We start from the raw sequence: 26,992 nt of genomic DNA, 5'->3' as shown, positions 1-26,992 counted from the left end.
GCTCTCTGTGCGCTCCCTGGGGACCCGTGCGCACACCGAAGTTGGGAGCCAGCGCTCCGGTGTACACATGCTGACTGGAGGCTCCACATCACGGGAAACACACAGTTTCAAATGTTCCCATAACGATGAAGTCCCCTGATTGGTCTATCTCAAGATCCCCCAAGTCTGCAGTTGGTTCAGGGAATCTGGAATAAACGAGAGAGGTGATGGGCGAGGAGGCTGCGAATAGAGGCAGGGACTCCAGAGTAAAGAAGTAGAGAACTTTGCATCCCTGTTAGGGGCAGTGAACATGTTCTGAGGGGATGGAGAGCTATTGAAATGTTTAGAGTCGGAAAGCCTCCCCCGGCCCACGGTAGAGAAAGGATTCCCCAGGGCTGGGCGAGGCTCCAGGCAGGAAAACCACTAGGAAGCCGACGTCAGGTCCAGGTGAGGAGAGGGAAGTTGTTAGCCTGGCCGGTGGCCTCGGAGGTGAAGCAGAGGGAACAGATTAAAGGGACACCGAGGACCGAGGATTCCGTGGATACTGGGTGGCTGGGGCGCGACCGGCAGGCGATTGGAGGATGGTTCCAACCTGAGTGACTGGTTGGATCACAGCGAACAGGCCGACAGAAACCAGGGCTCGTGGGGTGGGGGGGGTTGGGGAATTGTCAGTTCAGTTTTACGTGTGTCAGCGATCGGGAAACAAGCAGAAGTGCTTGCAGACCACAGAGATCACGGAGCCATCGACATCACCGGGAGTCCTGAAGGTGCAAGAGACCACTCAGAAGTAGGACTGAGTGTGGAACCCTGGGCAGTACTCACACTGAAGGCGGCAGCCAAGCAGGCGATTCAGTGACGATAACCGAGAAGGAAAACCGTTGACAAAGGGGGAGGGCAGGCGGGGGAAAGAGTGGCGTCTCAGAGGCCAGGAGAGGAGGAAGTTCTGTGGAACGTTCAGCAGGATGTTGCCCAGGAAACTTCCGGTCCAGGTAGGACAGAGCTCGCAGGGCCGATCAGGGGGAGGATCCTGGAGGACGTGGGGTGTCGCGGGAAAGCAGGGCGAGCAACCGCGAGTGGGGGCTGCTCTCCCTGCACTCGTGGCTTTTGGAATGACCGTCTGCCTTCAGATTCAGTCTGTGGGACATGAAAGGAATGAGGTCACTTCTCTGAGGCTTGATGTCCTCACCGGTGAAGTGGAGGTAAGGTCAAGTTCGCTGGCAAGGTCATCAACAAGACCGGGAGAGGTATTTACATAAAGCAAATAAATAGCGTCCTGCCTGACACAGGAAGCGCCGTGTGAGTCCCCTTCCTTCCTTCCCTTGATAAAGGAGACGTCAAATTTCAGGAAAACAAGTCTGTGGTGAAATTAACCTTAATCCGTTGGAAGGAGTGAGGGCCAAAGGCCCGGGCTGTGCGGTCGGTTTTCACCGCGTAGGCTGTGCTGTTAGGTGAGTTGTGATTGTTCTGGGACCTTCTTAAAAGTATAGCAGAAATTGTGGTCCTTCGTACCCCTCCAGCAAGCAGGGGCTTCAGGGATTTTTTTTTAATCTTCACCCGAGGGTATGTTTATTGATTTGAGAGAGAGACAGACAGACAGACACAGAGAGAGAGAGAGAGAGAGAGAGAGAGAGAGAGAGAAACATGGATGTAGGGCAGAAACATCTATCAGTTGCCTCCTGTGAGTGCCCTGACTGGGGATCGAACCTGTGAATTTTTGGTTTATGGATGGTGCCCAACCAACCAAGCCGCACCGGCCAGGGAGCCATTCTTAAAAACTTTGGTATTTTAAGTCACAAATGGACATGTTAGAACCCGATAACCAGGCATTAAAGAAATCGATTGGCCACGTCGTGAGAAGGTGAGGGAAGGAATATTGGACGTTCACGAGTGTGACATAAACGAAGCGCGGAGATTTCCGGCCGCGGGCGGTCAGTCTGGGAAGTCAGTGAGAGTCTGCCCCAGGCACCATCAGCTGCGTGTCCTCCCGGAAGACCAGAGCGGCCAGGGTGCAGGCACCGTTTCCCACCCGAGAATTTAACACACAAATCTAGTAAAAACGTTGGCCACATGGGGGCATGCGGTGCTGAAAAGCAGGGCCCGCCCAGCCCAGGTGGGGTGGATGGGCCGTGTCTCCTGTGAGCGTGAAATAGGGTGATTGTTGGCTTGTAGTGTTCGTGGGCTCTTTAGTGAAGCAGTTACCCCGTTTTAAATGCACAAGAGGGGCTCAGGAGGCTCCTTTCTGCTTTTGGTAAAGGGAAAAGCCTTTTCAGGCCCCAAGCGTATCTGATTTGGGATATGTAGGGGGTAGCCTGAAGTTTCTTATTCTTACTCTGTTGTTTCCATCCAGTGTTAGAAAGTGACCCTTTCCAAGCACATTCACGCAAGAACCAACATGGCCCTGCTTGGAATGCTGGGAACTGGCTTGTGTCAAAAACTCAACAGAACAGCTCTTCCGTAGCAGTAGAAGAAGTGATCTTTGGTGTGTGATTTTTTTTTGCGGGGGGGTAATTTCTAGTGGGGTCTTCAGTTTAGGTGCAGATTTAGAATGTCATTCCGGGCCAAAGTTTTCTAGTGTGTGATCGTCGATTGTATATAATCAAATAAAGCAAAAGCAGCTCCTTGGGAAGAACAAGAACACTGAGTGTCTTTCAAAAAGTTGTGACGGGTTGAGAGAGTATAAAATCATTTTTAAAATAATCAGTTCATTTTGGAATCAGTAAAATAAAATCTAGAATGAAGCTTAAAGTTATTACAATTTCTTAATTTTTAAAGAACTTTTAATATGTACAACAATTTTGTAAGTGAATAATCGCAAGTATTTATTTTGCTTTTAGTAGTTTAGGGTATTTGATGACTAATAGCAGATTTCACAAAATCCAGAAGTATTCTTATTTTTCTCTCCAAGGTTCTCTTAAAAATTAATACCATATTTTGCCATGTATAATGTGCACTTTTTGCCCAAATTCTTGAGGGAAAATGAGGATGTGCATTGTGCGTGGGCAGCACTAAAAGGTGGGTACGCGTTATCCTAGGCGACATACGGTAACACCTCTACCCCACTCAGGCACAGCCTCCCCATAATCAACCGCACTCACCAGAACGAACCTACTTGGACACAGGAGGCCACCCAGAGGCCTCCGTCGACCTTAGGGTCCCTCGGTGCAGTGCCTTCTGTGGGTTCGGAACACGTCTGATAACACGTAACCGTCCTTGTAGTGCCATACAGGGTGTTTTCTTCTTTCTTTTTAAGATTTTATTTGTTTATTTTTAGAGAGAGGGGAAGGGAGGGAGAAAGAGAGGGAGAGAAACATCAATATGTGGTTGCCTCTCATGAGCCTCCTACTGGGGATCTGGCCCACAGCCCAGGCCTGTGCCCTGACTGGGAATTGAACCAGTGACCTTTCGATTCACAGGCCGGCACTCAATCCACTGAGCCACACGAGCCAGAGCAAGAAAATGCCCTTGTTTATAATTCTATACTACAACTTAACAGTTAGTCAAGTTATGGTAGACTTTTGGATTTAATATTCCAAACATAGTGCAAACGTGATGTTTTAAAGTGTGTGTATTTAAATACTGAGTTTAGTCCACCGTTAAGTGTAAGAGTGACTGGAGTGCGTTAGTCGTTTCCGCGTCTGTGGTTAGAGCCCATGTGAGAACACCCTCTGAGCCTCAGCGTCTTGAAGGGGGTGGGTAGTCAGGCCACCCCTAGGGTCCCATCGAATTCTAAATTTCGGTAACTCTGAGAACAAGCCAGGTAAGCAACAATGCAGACACAGCATAGACCTAAAGTTCTTTAAAACACCTGCGTGGAAAATTTCCAAACATTTTGAGCACGGGTTCTTGTTAAGAATTCGTTTGAACAGACCATGTATTATGTTATAGAATTCTTAAGGGTATATGAAGAGTGTGAAGAATACACAATTCTTTTTTAACTTGTTGGGAAAATAATGAACAGCATTATAACTTTAGATGATCCAGGAACTCTTTTCTAAGAGACGATTCGAATTGTTAATTTTGATTGCAAGTTTTTAAGTATACTTCTCTGTGCAGAATGGTTCTTGTCATATTTAATAATTCATAGCATTCAGGTTTCCGACAAGAGGGTAAGTAGCATATTTTTACTCTTGGGACCCCAGAAGGAAATCCACCTGCCTGCTTGTCTCTAATAACACACATGACGATGCAAGAATGTTCAAGGTGAAGGTGACAAAGATGGGAAACTACTAAGACACTTGATTCTTGATGAAGCCTGGCTACAGAGGAGCTTTCTTCTTCTTCTTTTTTTTGCTTCCTGCAACACAGGCGTGGCTACTTCCAGTCAAGTTTAAAGGCAGGAGCCTGTGTCTGGTAACAACGTCTTGGTCACTGTGAGCACCAGACCTGCCCTGAAGCAAAGCAAACCTGGGTACCCGGGGAACGCTCACGGTGGCCTCCTTTCCCTCTCCACCCGGGGCCTGGTTGCGACTTGGCCTCTGTGCTGTGTTGATCAGCAGACACACCGCCGCACGACTAGGCGGCTACTCTCCGTCCCCGATGAACTGAAAAAGCCATGAATCACCCAAATCCGTATCTGTTAGAACGTGCATATTTACTTCCAAAAATAATGCAGGTGACCTCATCAGAAAGTTACCTGTGCCATTTCTTCCCATCGGAGCCATACATTGCCACCAGAGTGATTTTGCGTGCTCTCAGGGTGGACATCAGCCCCCAGAACACAGAGCCACCTGCCCAGGAAATAGGGGTTTTGCCCTGAGATGAGAGGTGTGGGTGGTTCAAGTGAGACCGAGAGTCCTCCAGGGGGGTCCAACCTGTGGCCCAGAATGGCTCTGTGAGGCCGCCCAATGCAAAATCGTCAATTTACTTGAAACTTTTTTTTTTTGCGCTCATCAGTTTTCATTAGTGTTTGTGTATTTACTGGGTGGCCCAAGACAACTCTTCTTCCAGTGTAGCCCAGAGACACCAAAAGGTCGGACCCCCACCCCCCGGAAGCAACCCAGAGGGACGGACACTAGCACATGAGCCGCTCTCCCTGCGCCGACCCGATTCCAGCAGGGGAGCAGTCGGAACAGCCCTGAAGCTCTAAGTGAGGAGGGTCCCGCTGCAGGGCCTGGCACCCCATGGACTTCAGCAAAATGTCCAGTGAAGGCCGAGTCCAGGGGTTGCAGAGCAGCAGCCTCCAGGGGACCTCTTCCTGGCTCACTGGCTCACTTGAGAAAATGGGGACATTTTGGGTACGTTTGTAGAATCACAGGATGGAATGAAATGCTTCTACAAATTTTAACCTCTTAGGGGTTTGGAAAGAAGGCACCAGAACAGCACCCGCCTTCCCTGCCTAGGAGACAGAAGTCGTCCGTTTGCTGATTCCTACTCTTTAAAGTGGAAAAGACCAGAGACTCCTAACAGTGTCTGGAGCAGCCTGGGTGGGGCAGCGGCAGTTCTAAGGCCCGTGTAATCTGTCTCCCAGGGACCCGGCCAGTCCACAGGGTCGGGACCCCTAGGGATCCTCAGGGCCCCCAGGGCAGCCCCGCCTCTGCCCCTGCCCCGTGATGCCCTCCCATCCCACCCCACAGAACTTCCTGCGCCCAGGCCAGGGCCTCAGTCACTTTAAGGGCCGCGGGCGCACGCGGCCCCAGGTGCACGCCCCGAGCCATCAGCGTGGTCAGCGGCGGCCCGAGCTCCTCCTGCGGGGAGGCTGCCCGGCACTGGGCACGTGGGCAGCAGGTATGGCCGCCTCAATTAGCGACCAGGAGCCAGGCCCGGTCTCCAGGCAGGTAAGAGGCAAAGGCGGAGGAGCAGGAAGGGGAGGCAGCTGCGCTTATAACGACCACGGGCCTGGGCGTCTCTCGTTCCAGGGATGGGCCCGGGGTCCGAGCGCCAGCGAGCCCTGGGCAGGTGCCCCAGGCAGAGGGGGACAGGGCTCCCGAGGCTGCCAGGCCCCCATCCGCCTCGAGGGGTTGGGCGGGGGGACTGGGCTGAATCCTGCCGAGGAAGAGACCACAGGGCGGGGGTAAATGGAGGGTTTCAGGGGAAACGCCCTCTAGCCCGGCACCTGCCACAGGGAACAATCCCGCAGGCAGGTGGCCATTGGCAGTCAGCCAACTAGGAGCAAAAGTTAGGCGTTTGGGGCTGGTGGCCGGACAAAAAGTGAATGCCAGTCTTTAGCTCGAGTTTAGGACCGTGCATGTGACGTAAGAAAGCGTATTTTCGAGCCTTCTTGTCCAAGTGGGGGGTGCCCGCATTCAGCCCGCTTCCCAGCATGGCCCCGAAGCACCTTTGTGCCTTCGCCCCAGGTGCGCAACGCCAGGGCGGGTGTGTGTGGAAAGCGCCTGCCGTGAGGCCCAGAGGCCCTCGGGCCTCTTGGAAAGCAGCTTGTTTCTCGTCCCTGCAGCAGAAGCCCCAGGTCACGTGTGAGGCTGGTTTATATAAACGCGAAAGGCAGTTATTAGCCCAGTGGGAAGAGTGACGGAAACGTCACGCACCCCAGGCAGCCAGGCGCACCCTGCCCGCCTTCTCGTTTCTCACGTCTCAGGGAGGGAGGGCTCTGGGGCGGTGGGAGGCTTTGCTACCTCTTAGAATGTTCCACGTGCCTCAGCCCCCCCACGCCCTAGGAACAAGCTTTCTGAACGGAATTAGCACCTTTTGGAAGCGGACCAGTTTAATGGGTTTTCTTAATTATTTCAAAACGGAGGCACCTGTTTAAACTCAAAGGGAAAACAGTGTTGTGTGGTGCAGGATTAGGCAAAGCTGCCCAGAATGGAACTCGGAATCACGTGGCAGCTTATCCAGAAGGAGATAAATAATTGTGGTCTCCTGCTCTTAAAACAGCTGGGAGCCCCAAAGGAGCCTTTTGTCCCTATTTGAAGAGCAGCTCGCTCCTCGGCTGTCTCCGTCCAGAGCCGAGTAAGCCCCCGGACTCCTGGGGCCACAGGGAGGCCCACCGTGGCCCCGGGGGAGCGTCAGCCCCTCCAGCTGCTCCTGCTGGGCCCGTTGATAAGAGTGACGTAAATAACAACTCACTAGAATGTGGGAGTGATTGGCTGGAAGCAGGTCAGCACCTGCTGTCACTAATTAAGGGCTTAGCCCAGGGGCAGATTGCCAATGGAGACCCAGCGTTTTCTGAAATCCCAGGGAGTGGACGCAGGGCATTGGTGACATGGTGTCGCATGAGAAACCGCCTAAACCAAGGTGCCGGCCGGGGTTATTCCTGAGCGGCGGGAATTACAGCCAGTTTCTATTTTCTCGTCAGTATTTTTGAATTTTGCAGTAGTTCCCAATGAATGCATATTGCTATTACGTATTTGTTTTTAAAAGCTGCCATTTCAACAGAAAAGCGTTTTCTGCCGCGGGAAGCCTAGCATCGGGTCCAGTTGTGCTCACAGGTGCAGACCTCACCTGTCCTAAAAGGCGGCTTTCCAGAGCAGCACGTCGCGGAAGGTTTTACTCGTTTTCCCTTTGTTAGTCTCATCAGTGGACCCCTCTCACCCGCTGTGTTACATGGCACCGTCCACAAGACCCCTTTACCCGAACCAGCAGTCTGCTTTATGTGGATTGGAATTGAGTCAGCTAATTTGGGCCACCTTGGGACAGGGGGCCAGGCTAAGTTCTCGCTGGTCCCTTCGCCCAGGTGTGAAGGCGTCCCAGGTGTGCTGGGGCACCGACTTTGAGGGACCCCGTGGGCAGGAGAGTGTGTGAGCTCTTCTTCCTGAAGCTGCTTCAGTTCTGTTCCCTCTGCTCTGGGGTGAGGCGCTGCCAACTCCTGATGCCCGTGCAGGGGGCTGCTGGGGGGCAGTGTTCTTCTCCTCTTGTTTCTGGATGCCTTTCCCAAGTCCAGATTTCTCCACACCCCGAGGTCCCCGGTTCTGCCCTCGGCTCCTGCTGCTGGCAGGTTCTGGGGAAATCAGGACGGAGGCTCCCAGGCGTGCACCTTGCTCTGAGCACCAGGACAAGCCAGGAATGGGCTCCAGTTGGCTGCTGACGTCTCTTATTCAAGATGCACCTTTGCTCCCCGGCAGGCCCACGTTCCCCAGCCCCGTGGCTCGAGTAATGCAGAGGGCTTGTGATGTGTTATAGTCCCCAGAGGAGGCTCCGGCAAGGACCTTAGAGCCACTAGGACGTGGCTGAGCTCAGGTGACAGACCCTGGTCTGCATGCCTTGAATGCCTCTGTCTCTGCCCCCAGCATCAGGGCGATAAACAGGAGCCGCAGTAACAGCTTTGGCGGAGCTGAGGCTCATACGCTCTTCCTCATGGGTTCTGAGGGTTGAACGCCATGCTCACTCGGCAGCGGAAGCAGAACCTTCTAGAACGTACACCGTGTACTGGCAGGGGCCTTGTGTGGGTGTTCAGCTGGCGTTCCAAGCACCGAGAGGGGCCCCCGGGAATGTCCATGGGGAGAACACATAGATTGCTGCCACATTTAAGCAGAGCCCACGTGGCGGGGTCTCTTTGAGGGAAAGAAAACAAACCTTTCTAACAGGGTGGCATAGCCCAGGACGCCCCAGTTGATACCTGTGATCTTAGTGTGATGGTTAACAGCACCCCCTTCGTTCTCAAAGGGTCTCAGTTTGGAAGGACCACTCGTGGTCACTCCGTGTGCTCCAGACAGGGTGCTTCTGTTAACCAGGTTAAGTCAAAACAATTAGCATCGCTGCCTCCGTGACCACGTGTAGTGACCATTCTCAGGGCTTAGTGTTTGGTTCCCACGGGACGTGTCGGTACAGGGGAAGCCCCCTGCCCCACGGAGACTCGAAAAGTCCTCACTGAAAGCATCCACGTGGCTCCCAGTGCTGCGTGGCTCCTCGGGTGCGCCGGCAATGAGCACGCTTTCCCAACGGAAAGGAAGCCCTGGAGGAGGCTCTTCCACTCACCGGGGCCCTGATGCTCTTCCCTGCTGTCAAAACCCCAAATTTCAAAGCTCATGTGACGGTGCCGTCTCAGAACAAAGGGTATCTGAGGGAAGTAGAAGGGGGCAAGACTGGGGACACCGTGCGAAAGGCCATCCAAAGGAGTTTGAATTTTTACCGTTTTAAACCGGGTGGGGCGGGTGGCTGAGATCACTCAGGACGGTGAACGTGTGCACGGCGGCGTCTCCGTCCACCGGACCCCGTGGCGGGGCGTGTTTAAACACGTAAATACGGTGGTGGTGGGGGGGAGGGGCAGAGGGAGGAGTATTCCAAATTAAAAGGCCCAGGGAGAGAGAGCAACCAAATGCAATGCATAGTCCTTAATGGGAATAAATAAAGAGAATAAAATCCACAGGAAAACTTGAAAGTTAGAAAGCAGATAGGATCAAGTTGCCCCTAAAACAAAAGTAGAAAAACCGTGGAGGAGAGAAGAAATGAGAGGTGATACAATTCTAGAGATACTTCCGGTGGAAAGCCAGCCTAAACTGAGCTGAACGGGGCCCTCGGGTGCTCACCTGGCGAGGAGGTAGGTAGGTGCACGCAGCATACCTGGGCACGGCGGGCTCTGCGCACCTGTATCCCTGGGACTCTCCCAGCTTACCCCTGACACAGTGGCAGCCACGGCTCTCTTCTTCTGGGACAAAACCCAGAAACTGCGTGGACCTGGTGTCCCCCATTCGCATGTGGAGCGCTTGCTCCCCCTGCGCCCACGTGGCCATCCCGGGATGCTCTGCTTTTTTTTCCTTCTCTTTCAGGCAAAAATAGACGTCTTGCTTGTTGGGAATGTCGCTGCTCAGCCCCTGGCTGACACGGTGCAGAGGTTCTTTTCAAGTCTAGCAGAAGTCACCGTGACCGTGGGTGACATGCAGGCGGCAGCGGAGCTCCTGGCCCAGCGGGAGTTCCACCTGGTGTTCCTGAGGATGACGTCGCCGGCAGCTGGGGAGCAGGAGGCGGCCAGGTCCCTCAGGTGAGCTCCGTGCACCTGGAAGATGGCTTTGAGTAAAGCCTGTCTCTATAAACGCCCTTGAAAGAGGACGCTATTTCTACCTTAATATCTCAGGTGAAGGGCAGCTTTGTGGGCAATCTCCTTGATGTTTTTATCACCACTCTGACGTATTAGAAAAAATGATTATTTTCACTTAAAAAGTAGTAGGTGCGGGCGAGAGTGTAAGAGGTTGTTGTTCATAGACGTGCATTTGATGTAGAATGCCGCGCTTCCTCCCCGTGGGTCTCTTTTCTGCTAACCGGGTCCCTGAAATGCTGGTCTTTCCAGAGTTTGCTCCTCGTTTGGGCAGGTATGGGAGCAGGTGGGCACTGGCGGCCCGTTGGCTGGGCGGCAGGTGTGTCTCTTCAAGGGCGTGCTGCTGTGGGAGAGCCCTGGGCTCTCGGGGGGGCCTCGAGTCTGGACGCACAGCACCTGCCGTTGCTCTCACATCTGACAGCACCGTGCGGGCTCTGCTTCTGCAGGCGCCCCTCTGGCTGGGGAGACCTGGAGGCTGCTCGTGTGAGTTAGGACCTCCCTTGTTTTATTACATACCTTTAAAAACCTCCTATAGACAGAGTTCCCCTGGCTGGGGGCTGACACAACATCTCTTTTACATAGCATTTAAAAAACATTCGTAACAGCTTTGTGAGGGAGGTAGGGCAGGCCTCCCTCCCTCCCACGTGACAGGTTAGGAGACTGAAGTGGAGGTGACTTCCCCGAGGCCACACGGCCGGGTTTCACACAGCCTAGACTAGGACGTTCATTTTTTCCTCCTTGTGCTTTCTAAGCGTCTGCAATTCGTTGTCTTCTGCATGGAAGCCCCTTCGTTCGTGCCTGGAGATTCACGTGTGCTGGCCGAGGTGTGAACTGCACGCACACGTGGTCTGGGAGGAGCCCGGCGAGCGGCACTGGGGCAGCGGGCGTCACTGCGAACCCAGCGAGCTCTCAGAGCTTCGCTCTGTTTCGGTCTCATTGAAGGTGCCCTTCGGTGGCGGATGAACTCAGTGTCCGCAAATCTATAGTAAAACTCTCGATTTTCTAACTGGAAATGGTTGTCTTAATGAAGTCGGTAATTAGCAAAGAGCATTATTTGTTATGTACCCAGTAGGCCCTCCCAGGTCAGCCTGGCTGCCTTGGGCCATGGAGTGAGGCCTCCCCGGTAGCTGTACTCAAGGAGGACCCGTCCCAGAGCTAACACTGGCGTTGTTTCTCGGAGTTCTGGTGGCTCCGAAGGAGGGAAGGAAGTTCAGCAGTTCTTTCCAGCTTCGTGGGGACTTTGTGTGAACCCTTTGACCCTCTGATTGGATGGTAGAGCTCGGAGCTTCTTGGGAGAGCAGAGCGCCCAACGGAGCTTGGAAGACTTTACACGATCTTTTTGTTCTCTACCTGCCCGGGAGGGGCCAGACCTGGGAAGGGGGGCGAGACGGGGTGGGACCGCTGCAGTGTCAGCTGCTTCTGTTCCAGAGGGTCCTGGGGACAGGCACAGAGCTGGGCCCGGGACAGCAGTATCCGGTGCCATGTGTGGCTGTGACGTAGGAGGAACATTTAAACAGCGCGTTCTGTGAAATGTGAGCAGAGCTAAATGACATGTCTTTAAAACCCAAGAGACGCCCAATGAGAGGCCGCTCATAAGATCTCTGAACAGGCGCTCAGGTTTCGGTGTTTGGAAGAAGCAGCACTATGACTTGGGATGTTTAAGGACGTTCATTCAGTAGAAAAAGGACCTTTACCCAATTTGTTTGGTGATCCTGGAAACCAGAAACACTATTGATTTGTAGAGAATGTGAATGAGCAGCTGAGCCCAGGACCAGAGCGCTGGATTCTGGGAACTCTATTGATTGGTGGAGTTCTGTACCGTTGCCAGGGGTGCGTCCCCCGCCGGGCCAGGGGCAGCGTTTGGGCTGGTAATCGATTCTGTGCTAGTGGCAGAAATCTAGGAATTCGATTCTGTCCGATGTAAAGCTTGGAATTGGAAGGGCATCGGGGCATGTAAATCTACACATCCAAATCTAGCCTATTTTTTAATATCAGTAAAATCAATTTATAAAATTTTGAAAAAATAGATGCAACATCATTTCAAAAAGCAAAATATCTGTTTTTAAAATTTTCGTAATTCTAGTGTATTTTAACTTATGATAATTTACTTTTTTTTTTTGAAGCTGAAAAGCACATTTTATTTCAAAAGTTGGACTAATCTGATATGTTTCTCTCAATGGTCTTACTTGTTGAGTCCATTTTCCCTCCACCTCCCTTTCCTCATCCTGTTACGCATACCTTCATTATACCCCGCACTTTTTGTTGCTTAAAATATATATTTGAGCCCTGGCTGGTGTCGCTTAGTGGGTTGAGCGCCGACCTTCGAACCAAAGGGTTGCCGGTTCAATTCCCAGTCAGGGCACATGCCTGGGTTTCAGGCCAGGTCCCCAGTAGGGGCCACGTGAGAGGCAACCTCGAACTGATGTTTCTCACCCTGTCTTTCTCCCTCCCTTCCCCTCTCTAAAAATAAATAAACAAAATCTTAAAAAAATAGAAACATCTACATTTAAAAAACATATTTGAAATGCTTGCACTGTGGCAAGCATCATCCTCATCACTGCATCCCCATCCTGCCACCGTGCCTACTGCGCCCGTTACTCCTGTGGGATTCTGACCACCTGCTGTGTCCACCTGCTGGTCCAATCCCAGCCCTGCCCACACGGGCCTGTCCGAGGGGGGTGCCTCTCTGAGCGCCTCTCTTTCCCTCAGAGACACCACACACTCCTTCCTTTCTTCTCTTCCGGCCCAAGCTCAGAATTCATAGACTAGAATCAGGTTTGAATAGGCCTGAAGTGGGTGAATTTTAGACCTGTTTATTTGACGTAGTTAACTTGGTAAATATTATGAATTATGTGTTGTTTAAAGAGAGTTCCTGGGTGCGTCTGCTTTGGTCTTCGGTCAGCTCCTGTCTGGGCACCTGTGATGTGGCCTCTCGAGTCCTCCCCACGCCGCCCTCCGCCAGCCTGTCCCCCACGGGCAGCGAGGTCTCTCTGACATGCAGATACAGTAATCAGGTGACTCCCGAGCTGAAGAGTTTCCCGTGGCCCACTCTGCACTGCGGCCTGGCAGGCCTGCTGCGAGCAGCCTCCAGCCCTGCCTACCTCTCTGGTCTCAGGTCCGCGCTGCCCCCTCCCCCAGCATGTGCTCTGTGCTGGAGCCTCTTGGACTTCTTTCACCGTCTCAGACTCACCTGTTCTCCACCTCCGGGGCCTGTGCACCTGCGGTTCCCTTCTCCCAGAATGTACTTGCGGCTCATCTGTTTCCCACCTCCCCGGCCGCTGGCACTTCTGCCGGGACGTCCCCCTGAGGCCGCAGAGCAGGCTGGTGCCCAGGTGTGCGCTCCCCCGGAGCCTGTGGCTGGCCTTCCCACCACTGGGCACACACGTGGCCCCTCGCTTACTGATCTGCAGTATTCGTTCAGTGTCTATCGTCCCCAAGAAACCATTAATGCCAGAGCAGGGACCATGTCTGTCTGTCTGTCTGTTCACAGTGTCCCCCAGAGCCCAGCCCGGAGTCTGGCGTGGGGCAGCCTCTCAACACTGTCTGTGTGGCCAGATATGGCAGTTAGTTACAATGTAGCTTAGGCTGTAGAGTAACGTCTGTTTACCTTCAAATGCGTGCATACGATTATGCAGCTGGGGTTCTTCAGGTCTTGTTTTAAGGCATAAATAACAACTAGTTCTAACCACGTGCTAATAAATGATGTTTTCCGTGTTTGAGGGCGGTTTTTCCGAGGCAGTTCTAGCCATTCTCTTTAAAGTCGGGTGCACAGTGATATTGTTCTCAGGAAATCATTTTCTTGTAGCGAATGTTTTCATCAAATTATCAGTTATTCCAACGTTCTGACTGCCCAAATGTAGTTAATAACAATGCCACAGTTTAAGTTTCATCTCGGGAATCTTAGGAAGATGGAAAGAACAGTGTAATGAGATCCCACGCCCCCATAATGTGGCTGTAACAGGTTTCCTCTCCCCTTTCCGACACGCCCTTCCCCCCACCCCATCCTGCTCACTGGTGGGTTATTTTAAAACAAACCTAAGACATTTCCTTTCATCTGTAGATACTTTAATAAATACCTGAGCTAAGGAGTCTTAAAAACATCCACGATACCAATATCACACCTGAAAATTACGGACAATTCCCTAATATTGTCAAACACCGCTCGAAATTTCTCCCGTTTATCTTACGATTTTTTAAACTGTGAGTTTGTGCAGATCAGGATTCAACTTTTTCTTCTTCGTTTTTTTTTTCTTTTCTTTTTGCCTTGCTCTTTATTTATGTATGTTTTTAAAAGGCTCAATTTTCTCATAGACTTGCCCACGTTCTGGCTTTGGCCCACTTCACCCTGATGGCGTTCTCTAAAATGTTCCTCTTTTCCTCAAATTTCTTGTAAACTGGTGGTTAGGTCAAGAATGTGGATAAGATTTAGGCTCCTTTTTTTTTGTTGTTAAAGAGAATAAAAGTGGCCCATCTCACACTCTCCCCGGACCTGAGCAGCTTTCTCGAACTGTCAAGATCATTAAAAAGAAAAAGAAAAAGTCAGCAAAACTGTCACAACCTAGAGGAGACTAAGGAGAATGGTGACTAAATTTATAGAATCCTGGAATAGGGAAAAGTCTAATAAATAAAAACTAAGGACATTCGAATAAAGTATGAACTTAATAACGTGTCAATATTGGTTCATTAATTGTGAGAAATAATACAGGAAATTGGGTTTGGGATCGAAGGGAATTCCACTATATTTTTTTTTCTGTAAATGTAAAATTATTCTGAAATTAAAGGTTTATGCCTGTGAAGTCACCCTCTCACCCTTTCCCCAGCGGTGGTTGCCATAGATACAAACCATGAAAAGACGACTCTTATTAACAGCGTGAGCTCCTGCTGAGAGGGGCCAGGGCTTTGACACAAGGCTCAGAATGCGGGTCTGCGGGCCCGCGGAGCTGAAACAGAGACCTTGAGCACCTCTTATAAGTAAAGCGTGAGTGGAGTACACATCAGTTTCAGCAAAGTACCTCTTTCCCTTGTGCTTCCCCAACAACCCGTACTTGTGCTCTGCGCCCTGGCCACACACTTCAGAATCGGCCGTGTGCAATTGTGTGAGACAGAAAAACGTTCCCTTGCCTCCTAAGTTGTTAAAAAATCAGCCCGTCTTTTCCCTCACTGATGTGAGATGCTATTTTTAGTAAATTTCCATGTTCATGCCACCACTTTAAATGCTAAGGAAAGAAAGAAAATTATTCTAGTCCAATTCCTAATCAGCTACACTTTTGAATCCCAATTTTCCGAAAGATGATTTTGCCTCACTTTACCATTTGTTTTTCCTCTCAGATTTGGCCAGAAGAAAAATACACATTTTCTGTTTGTTTTTATAATCCCTGAAAATTTTAAAGGTATGTGCCTACTGGATCTATTATTTGTTTTTGTTTTTTTTCCAAATAGAAACCATGGGTCAATATTTAATTCAAATATGCTTAGACTGTATTTCAGGGCACGGAGCTGATATTACTATAACTGAGCCACTGACAACGGAGAAACTTAGCATTGTGGGAAAACACTGGAGAACGTATTTCTCAAGTACTGGTGAGTGAAAAACACATTTCCAAAGGTTTGAAAATGTCTCCTTAGACTACTACAAAAATTACATTTGTGGCTTTTAGAGGTGCTTTTCCACGTACGCCCTGTGTTTGCTAAAGATTAGCTGGTGCCGTGTACTGTGAAGAACACGCGATCCCGGTCGGCCACCGCCTGAAGGAAACACGTGTCAGTACAGTGAAGGGGACGCTGTCTCCCTGTGAAGCCCAGACTCACACCTCCCGGGACTGGGCGTGTGGCTCAGCACCGCCGCGGCCAGGGGTTACTGCTGACAGCCCAGCCACTGCCGTCACCTCTGAGTCGTTAAAATGGAATTAGTCGGGCTGTGGCCTCGTTGGAAGCCAGGGCCACCACCCGAAACCGCATCAGAACACTCGCGTGTAAACTATTTTACGCCCATAAGTTAACGGAGTGGGTGTGTTTCAGACAATGTTGGTGCTTTAGCGAGACCTCACACTTTTAAACTCCTCACTTCCGTTGTATTAACACAGCGTATCCCCGGCACCTAACCACTCAGGCTAGTTAAATGCTTGAATCGGGCTTATAAACGGACAGACCCCACTTTCTGAAATTAAATTCTACTGGAATCATTGTTGGTCGATGAGTGTTGGTGGTTTTTCTAGGCCCAGGACACTAGCTGAGAAATCTTTTAAAATTAAGACGATATTTTTCTTCAAATGGGCCCGAAAGGCCCGCGCAGAGGGTCCCCTGTGAGCTCATCCTCAGCTGATCCAGGACTGGTTCACCCCTTCTTTTTCACTGTCCTTCATTCGCACCAGGGACGGCCAGGGAGTCTGTTCGGTGACATTTCCGTGGCTCCCAGGTCTTCCTGGAACGGCTTCCATGGCGACCACAGCTCTTTCTGCCGCTCTGCTGACGCGATTCTCAGTAGAACCCACGCAGCTGCTGGTCACCACCTGTCTAGCGCCCTTCCGATGGGTCATAGCCACGCCTGCTTCCAGGCGGCTCACCTCGGCTCTGAGGACGAGCAGCTGCAGAAGCAAAGCGAAACAAAAGCAACCAAAACCACACACACACCCCAAACGCAGTGAAACCCTCAGATGCCCGAGTCGGACCATCCAGCCGCTCCCTGCAGACTCACACATAGCTGCTACCTCCGCCACCTGTCCATAAATAAGAACTTAATAAGCGAACCCAGCGGAATGTGCTGTGAGCAAACCTGTCTCTGAGTTTCTAGAATCTGGTTGAAAGAGGAGGCCTTGGGGTAAATAGTATGCCGTACTTTAATTTTTGCTTTCTAACCTGGCTGGTGTCATGGTTCATCACTGACGTCCATAAATTGCTTTCTGCTTATTTAAACAAACCAACCAACCACTGCTTTGCGCCCTGGCCGGGTGGCTCAGTGGGTTGCAGCAATTTACTCACAGACCAAACACTTGCAGGTTTGACCCCGGTGGGGTGCGGGTGGGAGGCGACCGGTCGGTGTTTCTTCCTCACATCAGTGTTTCTCTCTCTCCCCCTTCCACTTGCTCTCTTAAAAAAAAAAATCCATAAGCCTGTCCTTGGTTGAGGATAAAAAAAATACTGCTTTATAAAATCTACTGGGGAAAAAGCGACATCTGCCATTGATGAGGGGGTGTGTGTGTGTGTGTGTGTGAGTGTGAGTGAGAGAGAGAGAGAGATCAGCATCGACAGCTGCAGTGCTCTTTGCATCACAGTGCTCCCCCTTTACAATTTCAGTGAAGAGTGAGAATTCGGCGGAGGAAGAGTCCAGGCCGCCCCTGCGAGAGCCCAGCTCTGAACCCCGGGGATGCTTCTCCGCCGACCCATCTGCTTGGTTTGTGTTTTTTTTTCATTTTCTCAAAATAGCAGTTTTCACTGTATGCATATCACTAAAAATCGTACGGGGAACTTATCGACGGTGGGCGCTAGCTCAAGGCCAGGGGTGAAGAGAACAAGAGAAGAGGCTACTTTGTGGAAGAGGGATTTTACTTCTCCCGCGTTTCAGATCCCAAGTGTGGACTGTGGGCCACACTCCAGAGTGTCCAACTGAATGTGAGAAGCCACCTTGGGGCTGTTGTAGTGACCACAGGGAAGCGGGGCAGTTGTAAGGTCCGAAGTCCCCCTCGCTTGGCATGGGAAAGGAGAGCCTGGACTCACACCTATCAAAATGAAATAACACCAGCGGTGTTCCAGCTGTTTCTGGACAGTAGAATCTTTTCTTCAAACAAACATTGTACATAAACCCCAATAACTAAACAGACAAGAGCAGCCTCAGGGGTTACCCCCCTACCACTCAGCTTCTCCCGGATGTGTCCTTGAACTCTTTAATCTGTACCCCCAATTACTGAAAATGACCCTTAAAAACACCTCTGTCTCTGGTTCTCTACCTGAGCGAGAGGTGTTAGAACCGGCATCCAACCTGCGTTGTGCAGGGAGGTCAGACCCTTCTGATGCTAGCAGTATAGTAAGCTCCTAACACTTCAGTTTTTGTGAATTTCGTTCCTTCTCTTGAAGCTGACGGCCAGGGAGCTTTTAAACAGAGCGAAGGTCGCAGACGACAGGGGTGGTGATGGCAGGCGTTCTGAGCCAGGCACTTCCGGAATTTGTGGAATGGGACCATCCGCTGTTTGTGGAGTGAGGCCATTTTCTATTTTGAATAAGCGAGGGACTTGGCAGCCAATAACTGCGGTTAAACCCAAGATGCTCTCACTTAAGTAATACAGAGATGTCGATAGCTCTCTCGGTCTTATCGGACATTTTAACCTCAAAGAGACTTCCTGTCTCAAACCTCATCTGGGATGTGCGGTTGGGGAGGTTTGGAAGGCGTTGCGATGTTCTGGAGTGACTTGCAGCTGCTCTGTGGGCTTCCCTCATCTGGAATCTGTGTGTGTCTTCAGAACCCTACCTCTGAAACCACAAGCAAACTTTCCCATCAAGTTATGTCCCCTGGGATAAAGGAGATGATAATTAGTTTTTCAGTTTCTTAGGAGAGGCTTTAAAAAATCCAATCAGCTCATCAAAATGCCTAGAGAAGTTCTAGAAAAATGGTAGAGCTAGGAAACGTCCATTAACGGGCCGGTTTTTACATGGAGGGGAGCTGCCCTCGCCGGTCAGTTTGGAGCGGCCACCTTGGCCCTCCCACCCGTCTTCCCTCCGCTGCACCTTGAGATACAGCTCTGTAGTTGGGGACGGTTGCAATCAGTGAGGTCAGATTATTCTTTTAATCCTGTTTGTCGCTGTGTATCAGTATATTTTAGAATTTACGATCTCAATAATAACGTCTTTTGAGATGCGTATTCTGCACCAAATACGTAAGGCAAAGCGCCTTGCTGTCTGCTGCACCTGTGTGTGAGGCGAGAGGCCTGGAGAAGCCCCCGGTGATGAGTGTTGGTGCTTGTCGTTTGACATCGCCTGACTTCAATGCCTCCTACGATTTTCCCTTGTTTCTAGTTCTGAGTCTCTAAGAAATGACATTGGACTTGAATTAAAGGCTCCGCTGTCTGATTTTGAAAGAAGCAAAAGGATTTCTCTTCTTCATTCAAGCAAGGAGAAGCTGAGAAGGTGAATTTTGATACAGCCTTTTTTTTTTCCAGCATTATTCGCTTGTAGGAAGAAATGCTTTCATGAATTTTATGATCTTCTGTAATAGTGTGAGAAGCCTATAGGAAACTAGTAAATCTGGCAACTAGATGCATGCCAGTCATTCATTCATTCATTCAGGCGTCCAACAAACAGCTAGGAGTACCTCCTGTGTGCCAGAATATGACTGGAATACCGAGATAGGAAATGAGTCCTCCCCTTCACGTGGTGCTCAGGCAGACTTCCAAAGAAGCAGCGATTCAGTAGAAAACTAGGCTTCTATACCCATCACGGTGGAGGTGGGCGCACAGTAGGCACCTAGCAAAGTTGCCTCAGACAGAATGAGGGGCGAAGAGGGTTTTCTTGACAAGATGAGAGCTACATGGAGCTTTAAACCAGAAGTTACCATTGACTTGGTTCGGTCATCAGGGAGGGACTCCTGTGGGGTGGGCAGAGAGGATGGCGGTGGGAGAAAGGCCAGTGAGTTCTGGACACGGCATGCATTTTCATGGGTGGGCTAAGGGGCACATGTGGAGACGAGGGAGATGAGAGGGAGCAGGTAAGGGCTGCGTGTGTCCTGTTGAGGAATTTGCAGTTACCTGGGAGGCACTGAAGGACGTTGGCAGAGGAGAGACACGGTGACATGTGTACCTTAGGACGAGCTCTCCACTTCCACGCTAGAGGGTGAGCTGAGTCTGGTGGCCAGAAACATCTGTGATTACACGTGGTGAGACCGTGCACTCTAGTGCTGGACATGGGACAGCGAGGATAAGCCCATTTTAGATACATTGAGTAGGTAGAATCAAAGTGAGCAGGGCTGAAGAGGAGGTGGGGTCAAGTGTAACTTCCAAGTAGGTGGCGCAGTGGAAGGGCAGTCTGCGTGGGAGGTGATTTTCACTTTTGTTGAGTTTGAACACCTGTGGGGGTCAGTGGAGCTAGCCGCCCAGTAAAGAGTTGGCCCTGGCATTCTAGAGAAAGGACTAGGCTAGAAATGCAGGCTTAGCACTCTTGGGGTACAGCACCTGTCTGAAGTGGGGATGTGGGGTGGCTGTGATTCTGAACAAGACGAGCAGGGATGGCAGCCTGGGAGGAAATCGCAATCGTTGGGCCCCAGGCAGCTGAGAAGAGATCGGGGAGGAGGGTCACCGGGAAGATAACAGAAGCGGGAGAGCGGTGTGGAGACCGTGGAGAAGAGCGTGCCCTAACGCAGTGAGCGTTCAGGGGGATTGCAGGACGCAGAGTCGAGTCAGGTGAGAACTGAGAACTCACTGTATTTGGTGAAACCTAAACATCACGGATCTTGGCAAAACTGACTTTGTCGGCACAGTCGGGGAAGACACAGCTTCGCAGGGAGACAGAGGAGAGAGGTGGGGGCGTAGAGGAAAGAGAAGATGAGAGGTGGGCGGTGTATCAAAGGGGACTTCAGGTAAAATGGAGGCTTTCAGACGGCTGGGCCACATGTGAATAGGTTCATGTTTACATTCCGAAAGGACACAGCTGAGAGAGAGACAGAAGTCTTGTACAAGATACTCGTGTTCTGGTTATCTGTGGCTACGTGGAAAAATGAAAGCAGAATTTATTGGCTTGGTATGTGGTTTTATGGGTTAACAGCATGAACAGGGCTCAGCCAGCGGTTCTCCTGCCTACCTGACGTTAACTGGGGTCACTAGTAGCATCAGCTGGAGGGTGGCCTGGTCGGGAGGGTCCGTCCACGGAAGCTTCTCCAGTGGCCCAGGGCTCCCAGAGCAAGTGCTCCGGGAGGCACCAAGAGGAAGCTGCCAGCCCCTCGAGGCCCGGGACCGGAAAGTGGACCGGTGCCACTTCTGCCTTTGCTGTTGGTCTGAGAGGTCACAGAGCCCACCCGGGTCTAGGGGAGGGGTCGAGAGACCCCCCTCCCAGTGGGAGGGATGTAAAATAACTCGAATCCCTACCACTGGTGAGAGTGGGGCGGTGACGGAGTTCGCACCCCTGGGGAGTCAGAGGCGACGCAGCCAGGTGGCAGAAAGCTTTTCTATGGAAAATGCGGTGGGGGGGGGACTAAAACTAGGTGTGGATAAAGACGAGTCTCGATGGGGGTCAGAAAGCGGGAAGAAGGTGAGCAAGTTCTGCCAAATGGCCTCCATTGTCTGCTGGAGCTTCGTGGGAACATGGCGGGGTTTTGAACTTGATGAAGGATGGGTTAGTCTCTTCCAAAGGCCTTCGCCCTCACCTCCGCTGCCCTGACCGAGTGATAGGGACGTAGGGCCTGCTGGCCACTGCTGTCCCCGAGGCGCACGGGTCTGTGCGAACTGACTGTCGGTTAGGGCCTGTGACGCCTGGTTTTGTGCATCCCTCAGAACTTCCAGAACGGCACCCTGAGGACCTGCGTGTTTTATGTGACTCTCACCTAATATCAGAGTACGGAGAACTCTACCTCTACGTTTCAGGGTTTCGTAGCTGAAGTCTACAATTACTTAGGAATGCGTCAGTGTGATACAGTGGGTGGGCGTAGGGACGGTGGGTGACGTACAGGTGACTCACGAGGACAGGAAGTGTTCCTTGTAAACCCTGGTGCTGATCACGTCAGCGCGCCCTATACAGATTCTTAATCCTCTCAACTTTTAAGCATTAAGAATTTTAAATTGTTTTAATCTTTCTATATGTTTGAACATTTCCCTAATAAATGGGAAAAACTTTAATATGATTTTTCATCGTAAAAGTAGCATGTGCCCAGCAAAAATATTTGGAAACATGGAAAATAAAAGGAAGAAATAACATTGTTCCATAGCCCAGTCACCCAGAAATAAGTGCTACTTGATGATTTTCCTTTGCTTTCTCTTTTTTCCTTGTATAATGGCTGTGGTCGCACTTTAAATGCTGCCTTGTATCTTGTACTTGTATCCTGTGAGAACACCCCCTTTTCCCCAGTGAGCTTCACAACATATTTCCGCTGCCAGATAGTGTTCTGCTGAGCTACTATACTGTAGCGAACTTAAACAGCCACTGGCTTTGCCTGTTTAGATGGGTTTTCGTAGTTTACTGACATACTACTGTCACGGATAGCAAGAAGCTTGTTCTGTGTTTTAGATCCTTGTACATGAAAGCACTGTGTTAAAATGTGTGACAGTTTCAAAGCCCTTCATAATACATCGTCAAATTGTTGACGTTTCCGCCCCTTTCTTTCCAGAACAGGCCCTGAGACACCCCCACAGGACCCTCAGAACTCCTCGAAGCCCATTTAAAGGACCACTGGTCTAGAACAGTTTAGTTGCTCACTGGCTGTATATCAAACTAGATTTTTTTTATCGCGTTTCTTAGCCATTCTGAGGTTCAGAGAGATGAGTAACTTGCTGGCGGTCCCAGCCGTCAAGGTGTTATTCAGCACAGAACAGGTGCTTCCTCATGTTTGTGAAACGAACCTTTGGAAAAATGAAGGAAGGTATCGAAGACTGAGGTGAATTTAGACTTTTATTTCCCATGCATTTCCCTTCGGAACGATGAGACGCTTAGGTTAGGTTTGTTCTGATTCCAGCCTGGCCGTTCTCCTCTGCGTGTGGTTTATCGGTCTCTGCACACCCACGCCTCTGATTTTCCTTGCGCTCAGAGCCCAGCGCCATGCAAAGCCCGTGCTCACAAAAGGCTCACGGACCTGCTGTTGGAAGGGGCCCACGTCACAGTGACGTGGCTTTTCCGACCTCTCTCTGTCTCTAGGCCTCCGGTGGGAATGGGCAAAGGACTTTCGGGAGATTCCCTCTTTGGGGGGGAGAGTGGTTTGCAGGGGTCCATGCGTGGATGTGTACGGTGGTCCCCCTTCAGGGGGAGACATTCCAAGACCCCCCCAGGGGATGCCTGAAACCACAAATAGGGCCAAACCCTGTATCTACCGTTTTCTCTCTCTGTGTACACACCTGTGATAAACTGATTTAGAAAGTAGGCACAGTAAGAGATCAACAGCAACAACTACTAAGGAAACAGGACAATTATAACGATGTACTACCATAAAAGTTATGTACACGTGGGCTCTCTCTCGTAAGTGACGGGAGACCACCCCTAACTCACTGATGGGCAGGCGGCGCACCCGGTGAGGACGCGAGTGGCAAAGGCACGATTCCCGGGATCCAGACCGGGCCACAGCCGGCGGTGTGGACTTCCCCATGCTGTTCAGATCAGCGCCCAATTTAAAGCTCACCTGTTGTTTAATTCTAAGCTTTCCCACTGGGTAGTTTGGGACTGCAGGTGAGTGCAGGTAGCGGATCCCCGCAGAAAGTGGAACTGCAGAGAAGGGGACCCCTGTGTCCCCCAGGTCGGGGCCTGGGCTGTGTGAGCACATGCCGTCCAGTGGGCGCCTGGGGCTTGAGGAGCTGCCGGCTTTGGGGGACACGGCTGTCCTCCGACAGGGGGGCTGGGCAGGGAGGGGGCAGCTCCTCCTCACGCAGACCCAGGAGGGAGGCCTGTGCGTGGGGAAGGGGCAGGGCTGATGGTTCCCCCCTTCACCACCACCCCCCGCAGGGAGCGCATCAAGCACAGCTGTGAGCAGCTGCGTGCCCTGGTGCCCGGCGGCAAGGGCAGGAAGAACGACGCGGCCTCCGTCCTCGAGGCCACGGTGGAGCATGTGAAGCGCGTCCGGGACCGAATCCCTCCAGCCGTCCTGGGCCAGGTATTGACCCCCAGCCCTGGCAGGTGCCCCCCAGACTAGGGCGCAATGCTACAGTTTTCTGTCTGTGTTTATCGTTGGCAGCGTGCGTGTGTTTGCGAATATGAGAGATGCCCTGAACAGAGGTCGCCCTCTCTCTCTGTTTTAGATTACGGAGGCGCTCCAGAGCAACAGGAGGTTTTGTAAGAAACAGGCGCCCTTCCAGCTGCCCCTCCCGGGCCCGGCCATGGCGCCAAGGTGTGCTCAGGTCCCCCTGGGGGCTTCCCCGTGCGTGTAGGCGGGCCACACCCGCCCGCCACGAGCACTCAGGCATTTATGGGGCTCGGGGAACTGCCCTGGGCAGTGGCTCCGAGAGTTGGAGTGTTGTCCCGTGCACCAAAAGGTGGCGGGTTCGATCCCCAACAGGGTGTGTGCCTCGGCTGTGGGTTCAATCCCTGGTTGGGGCGCAAACAGGAAGCAACCCATTGACGTCTCTCTGTCTCTCACGTCGATGTTTGTCTCCCTCCCTCCCTCCCTCTAAGACCAGTGAATGTATCCTTGGGTGAGGATGGAAAAGGAAATCCCGTGGCTGAGGTGCACCATTTCATTACAGTGATAACATATATATAGTATTCTCAGGCCCCCGATTCTGTCACCTTTTGTCTCAATCTCCTTTTGCTGCTTCCGAGGACCCTGCGCGGGGGCTTTCCCGGGGGTGGTGGTTGTGACTGGGGCCATGCGTGTAGGGACACGGTGGGTTCCAGCGTTCCTTTGTCATGGGAGGTCACAGGCTGTGGAGCAGTGCAGCCCTCCTGAGAGGGGAGTCCCCCGGAACCCGCTAGTGCCCCCACTGGGACGTGCCAAAGGAGCACCTGCTATTTAAGTTTATTGGAGCAGGCGGCGGAGGAAGACGAGAGAGGAAAAGCACCTCGTCCCTTCGCATCCTGAAGAACCGTCCTGGGCCCTGGTCCACAGCATGTTCTCACACCTACACAGCCGTCCTTCAGGCTCTGTGCGTGCTTTCATAACCGGAGTGACAGATCAACCGAACTCAGCCGTGTTCCTACAGTCTTCCCTGAGAAGTGTGCAATGTATTTTTTTCCCCTCTTTTAAAGGGAAAACAGTGCGTTGGCCAGCACGCACCCACCAGTGAGTGAAATCAGTTTCCTGGCTAATAGGTGCTTGAATGTGTACCCCACCCCAGCCTCTGGGGGCCCCTCGGATGACGCTGTGAGAGGTGAGCTCTGCCTACCTGACCCCGGGGGGCTCCAACATGCCTGGACTGCACGCACCCCTGGGCTCCTCTGCACCCCTGCCCCCCACCTGCTGTAACCGGGGGATGGAGCCAGGCTGGGGGATTCCACCATCAGTCATTCTGGGGTCGTCCCTGGAAGTACGCAAGCGGGCCCCAGGCACCCAAATAGTGCTGTTCCAAAAGCGGGCTCGACCTTGACCTTCGGGACCAGAAAGCGCATCTTACTGATGAGTGGTGAGCACACTGGCAGCTCTGTTTACATGAGCAAACCCAAAGGGAGGGGAGCAGCTGTGCTGTTAAAATATTTTCCTGCCTTCCGGGTGCTGTACAGAGCATAGAAATACAACGATGTAATCCACCTCACCGGAAGGGACTCGACCAAACGTCAGTCGTGGCCGGAGGGAGCTCCTCCCGCCCTGCTTCCCCCAGAGGGAGGCTCCCAGTTTTGATTCTGTCGGAAGCAACACACTCTCTCTCTCTCTCTCTCAAAGGCACAGACAGCTGATGCTTCCCTAAAATCTGCCTCTTGATGACGCAGGGACCCTAATTCATAGTGTACGTGTTGCATTACACGTGGCCACTAGAATGTCCACTTTGCTTTGCCCACAGCATTCAGATGCAGCCACTGGGTCAGCATGTGACGCGGGGAAAGGATGCAGAGGACAGGTCACTTCAGGTGCAGCTGCTCAGTGACAGAGCTGTGCGCGCTGACAGGTGTGTGCATCCCTTGTTTTTGAAGGTCGGTCGAGCTCCACCCCAGAGCAGGCTGTCGGTGAGGTGCATCAAGGTGAAGCTCCCAGCCCAGCACCATCCCTCAGCTCCTTCCATGCCATCAGGTACTGTCCCACAGTCGTCCCCTCCTGGGACGTGGCTGCTACAACCAATCAGAGCGTCTCGGGGCCGCTGCCCAGAGCTTCCACGGGTCCTGCTCCACACTGCAGCGCTGTGCTGGGCCAGGCGTGCACAGTGCCTCCCGCCTGCCTGGTGAGTCTCCTGCCCTCTTGGGTCCCCTCGGCCTCTGTCCCTCCAGCCAGGACGGCCCCGTAGGCTCGGCTGCAAATGCTGTGGTCAGGAGCCTCAGATGTGGGGCCGGGCGCAGTGAGCCCCGGCTGTCACCCTGAGTGCCGCAGGGCGGCTGTCTAGATGTCCAGCCAGTGAGTCTGCACGGGGCTCTGCTGGCGGGACCCTCAGGGACCAGATGCAGCCTGGGTTCCTCTAGAGCCCCTCCCTCTGCCCCCCTGCTTCCTTGATGACGATGACACACCCTCTTTCCCAGCCTTGCCCTCAGCAGGCCCCGTCCCCGTGGGGCGGCCCTGTCTCTCGGGCCACTGGCTGTCAACACTAGAGGAAGCCTGTCCTTTCGCCACCAAGCCGGCTGATTTCAGATCCCAGGTGTCTCCCTGGCGCAGACTCTGGTGGAGCCCCCGCTGTGTTCTGGCCTCGCCTGACTTGGGAGAGGTCGGGCTGCCTACACCTGCAGGAAGGGCTGTCAGAACAGAGACAGGAAGCCTGAGATGCCGTGAAGGGATGGGAAACGTGATCGGGGGCTGGGAATGAGGAAGGGGGAGGGCGCTGCTGGGGGTGGATCAGCACCGTACCCGGCGGCGTCCTCACCTGGGGGAGGGACTGTCCTGTTCTGGCAGAAGGCCCGAACCTGGCTGGCCTGCTGGGGCTGCGCTTCCGATAGGCCTGGGAATAGTTCCTAGTACTTTCACATAATAATAACGGCCAACACGCTTTGAGCACTCAGTCACTAAAGAATGTGCCAAATACTTTATGTCCCTGATGCAGGTGAGCTCCTGACTCTCTGAAACAGTCCTGGGCAGTAACTACTCTTATTATTTCCAGGTGACATCTATGAAACGGGAAAAACAGTGACCTTGCCAACTCGCTTATGAGAAATCTATTCTAGAGAATTACAAAGGAATTTTAACATACGACATGCGGACCAACAAATATAACACTGTTGCTCATACCCATCGGTAGAGCAACGGGAAAACCAGAGAAAATAAAAGAAGGATTGCAACATTACTGTTCTGTTGTTGACTGATACTCAGTCCGTAGTTCTTGCTGTAAGAAAAACATT

At 52.1% G+C, this 26,992-nt stretch overlaps 1 protein-coding gene across 1 annotated transcript; it reads left to right on the top strand.

The window, feature by feature from the left end:
* The first annotated feature begins 980 nt into the window (after nucleotides 1–980).
* SOHLH2 (spermatogenesis and oogenesis specific basic helix-loop-helix 2) lies at nucleotides 981–26,992 on the top strand. The gene is made up of 7 exons (XM_053916816.1): nucleotides 981–1,178; nucleotides 9,639–9,850; nucleotides 23,528–23,675; nucleotides 23,821–23,909; nucleotides 24,767–24,888; nucleotides 25,646–25,890; nucleotides 26,755–26,992. Exons 1-7 carry the CDS (start codon nucleotides 1,089–1,091, stop codon nucleotides 26,782–26,784), a joined length of 936 nt encoding a protein of 311 aa, XP_053772791.1. The 5' UTR covers nucleotides 981–1,088; the 3' UTR covers nucleotides 26,785–26,992.

The sequence above is a fragment of the Desmodus rotundus genome, chromosome 13 (assembly GCF_022682495.2).
Source record: "Desmodus rotundus isolate HL8 chromosome 13, HLdesRot8A.1, whole genome shotgun sequence".
NCBI lineage: Eukaryota > Metazoa > Chordata > Mammalia > Chiroptera > Phyllostomidae > Desmodus > Desmodus rotundus.
Note: the sequence above shows the minus strand (reverse complement) of the source record. Positions and strands in the feature narration are given on the sequence as shown.

Coding starts and splice junctions, on each gene's coding strand:
- SOHLH2 (XM_053916816.1), top strand. CDS start 1,089: ATGACCGTCTGCCTTCAGATTCAGTCTGTGGGACATGAAAGGAATGAG. Junction 1,179..9,638: donor TCCTCACCGGTGAAGTGGAG/GTAAGGTCAAGT, acceptor CTTCTCTTTCAG/GCAAAAATAGACGTCTTGCT. Junction 9,851..23,527: donor GAGGCGGCCAGGTCCCTCAG/GTGAGCTCCGTG, acceptor CACCCCCCGCAG/GGAGCGCATCAAGCACAGCT.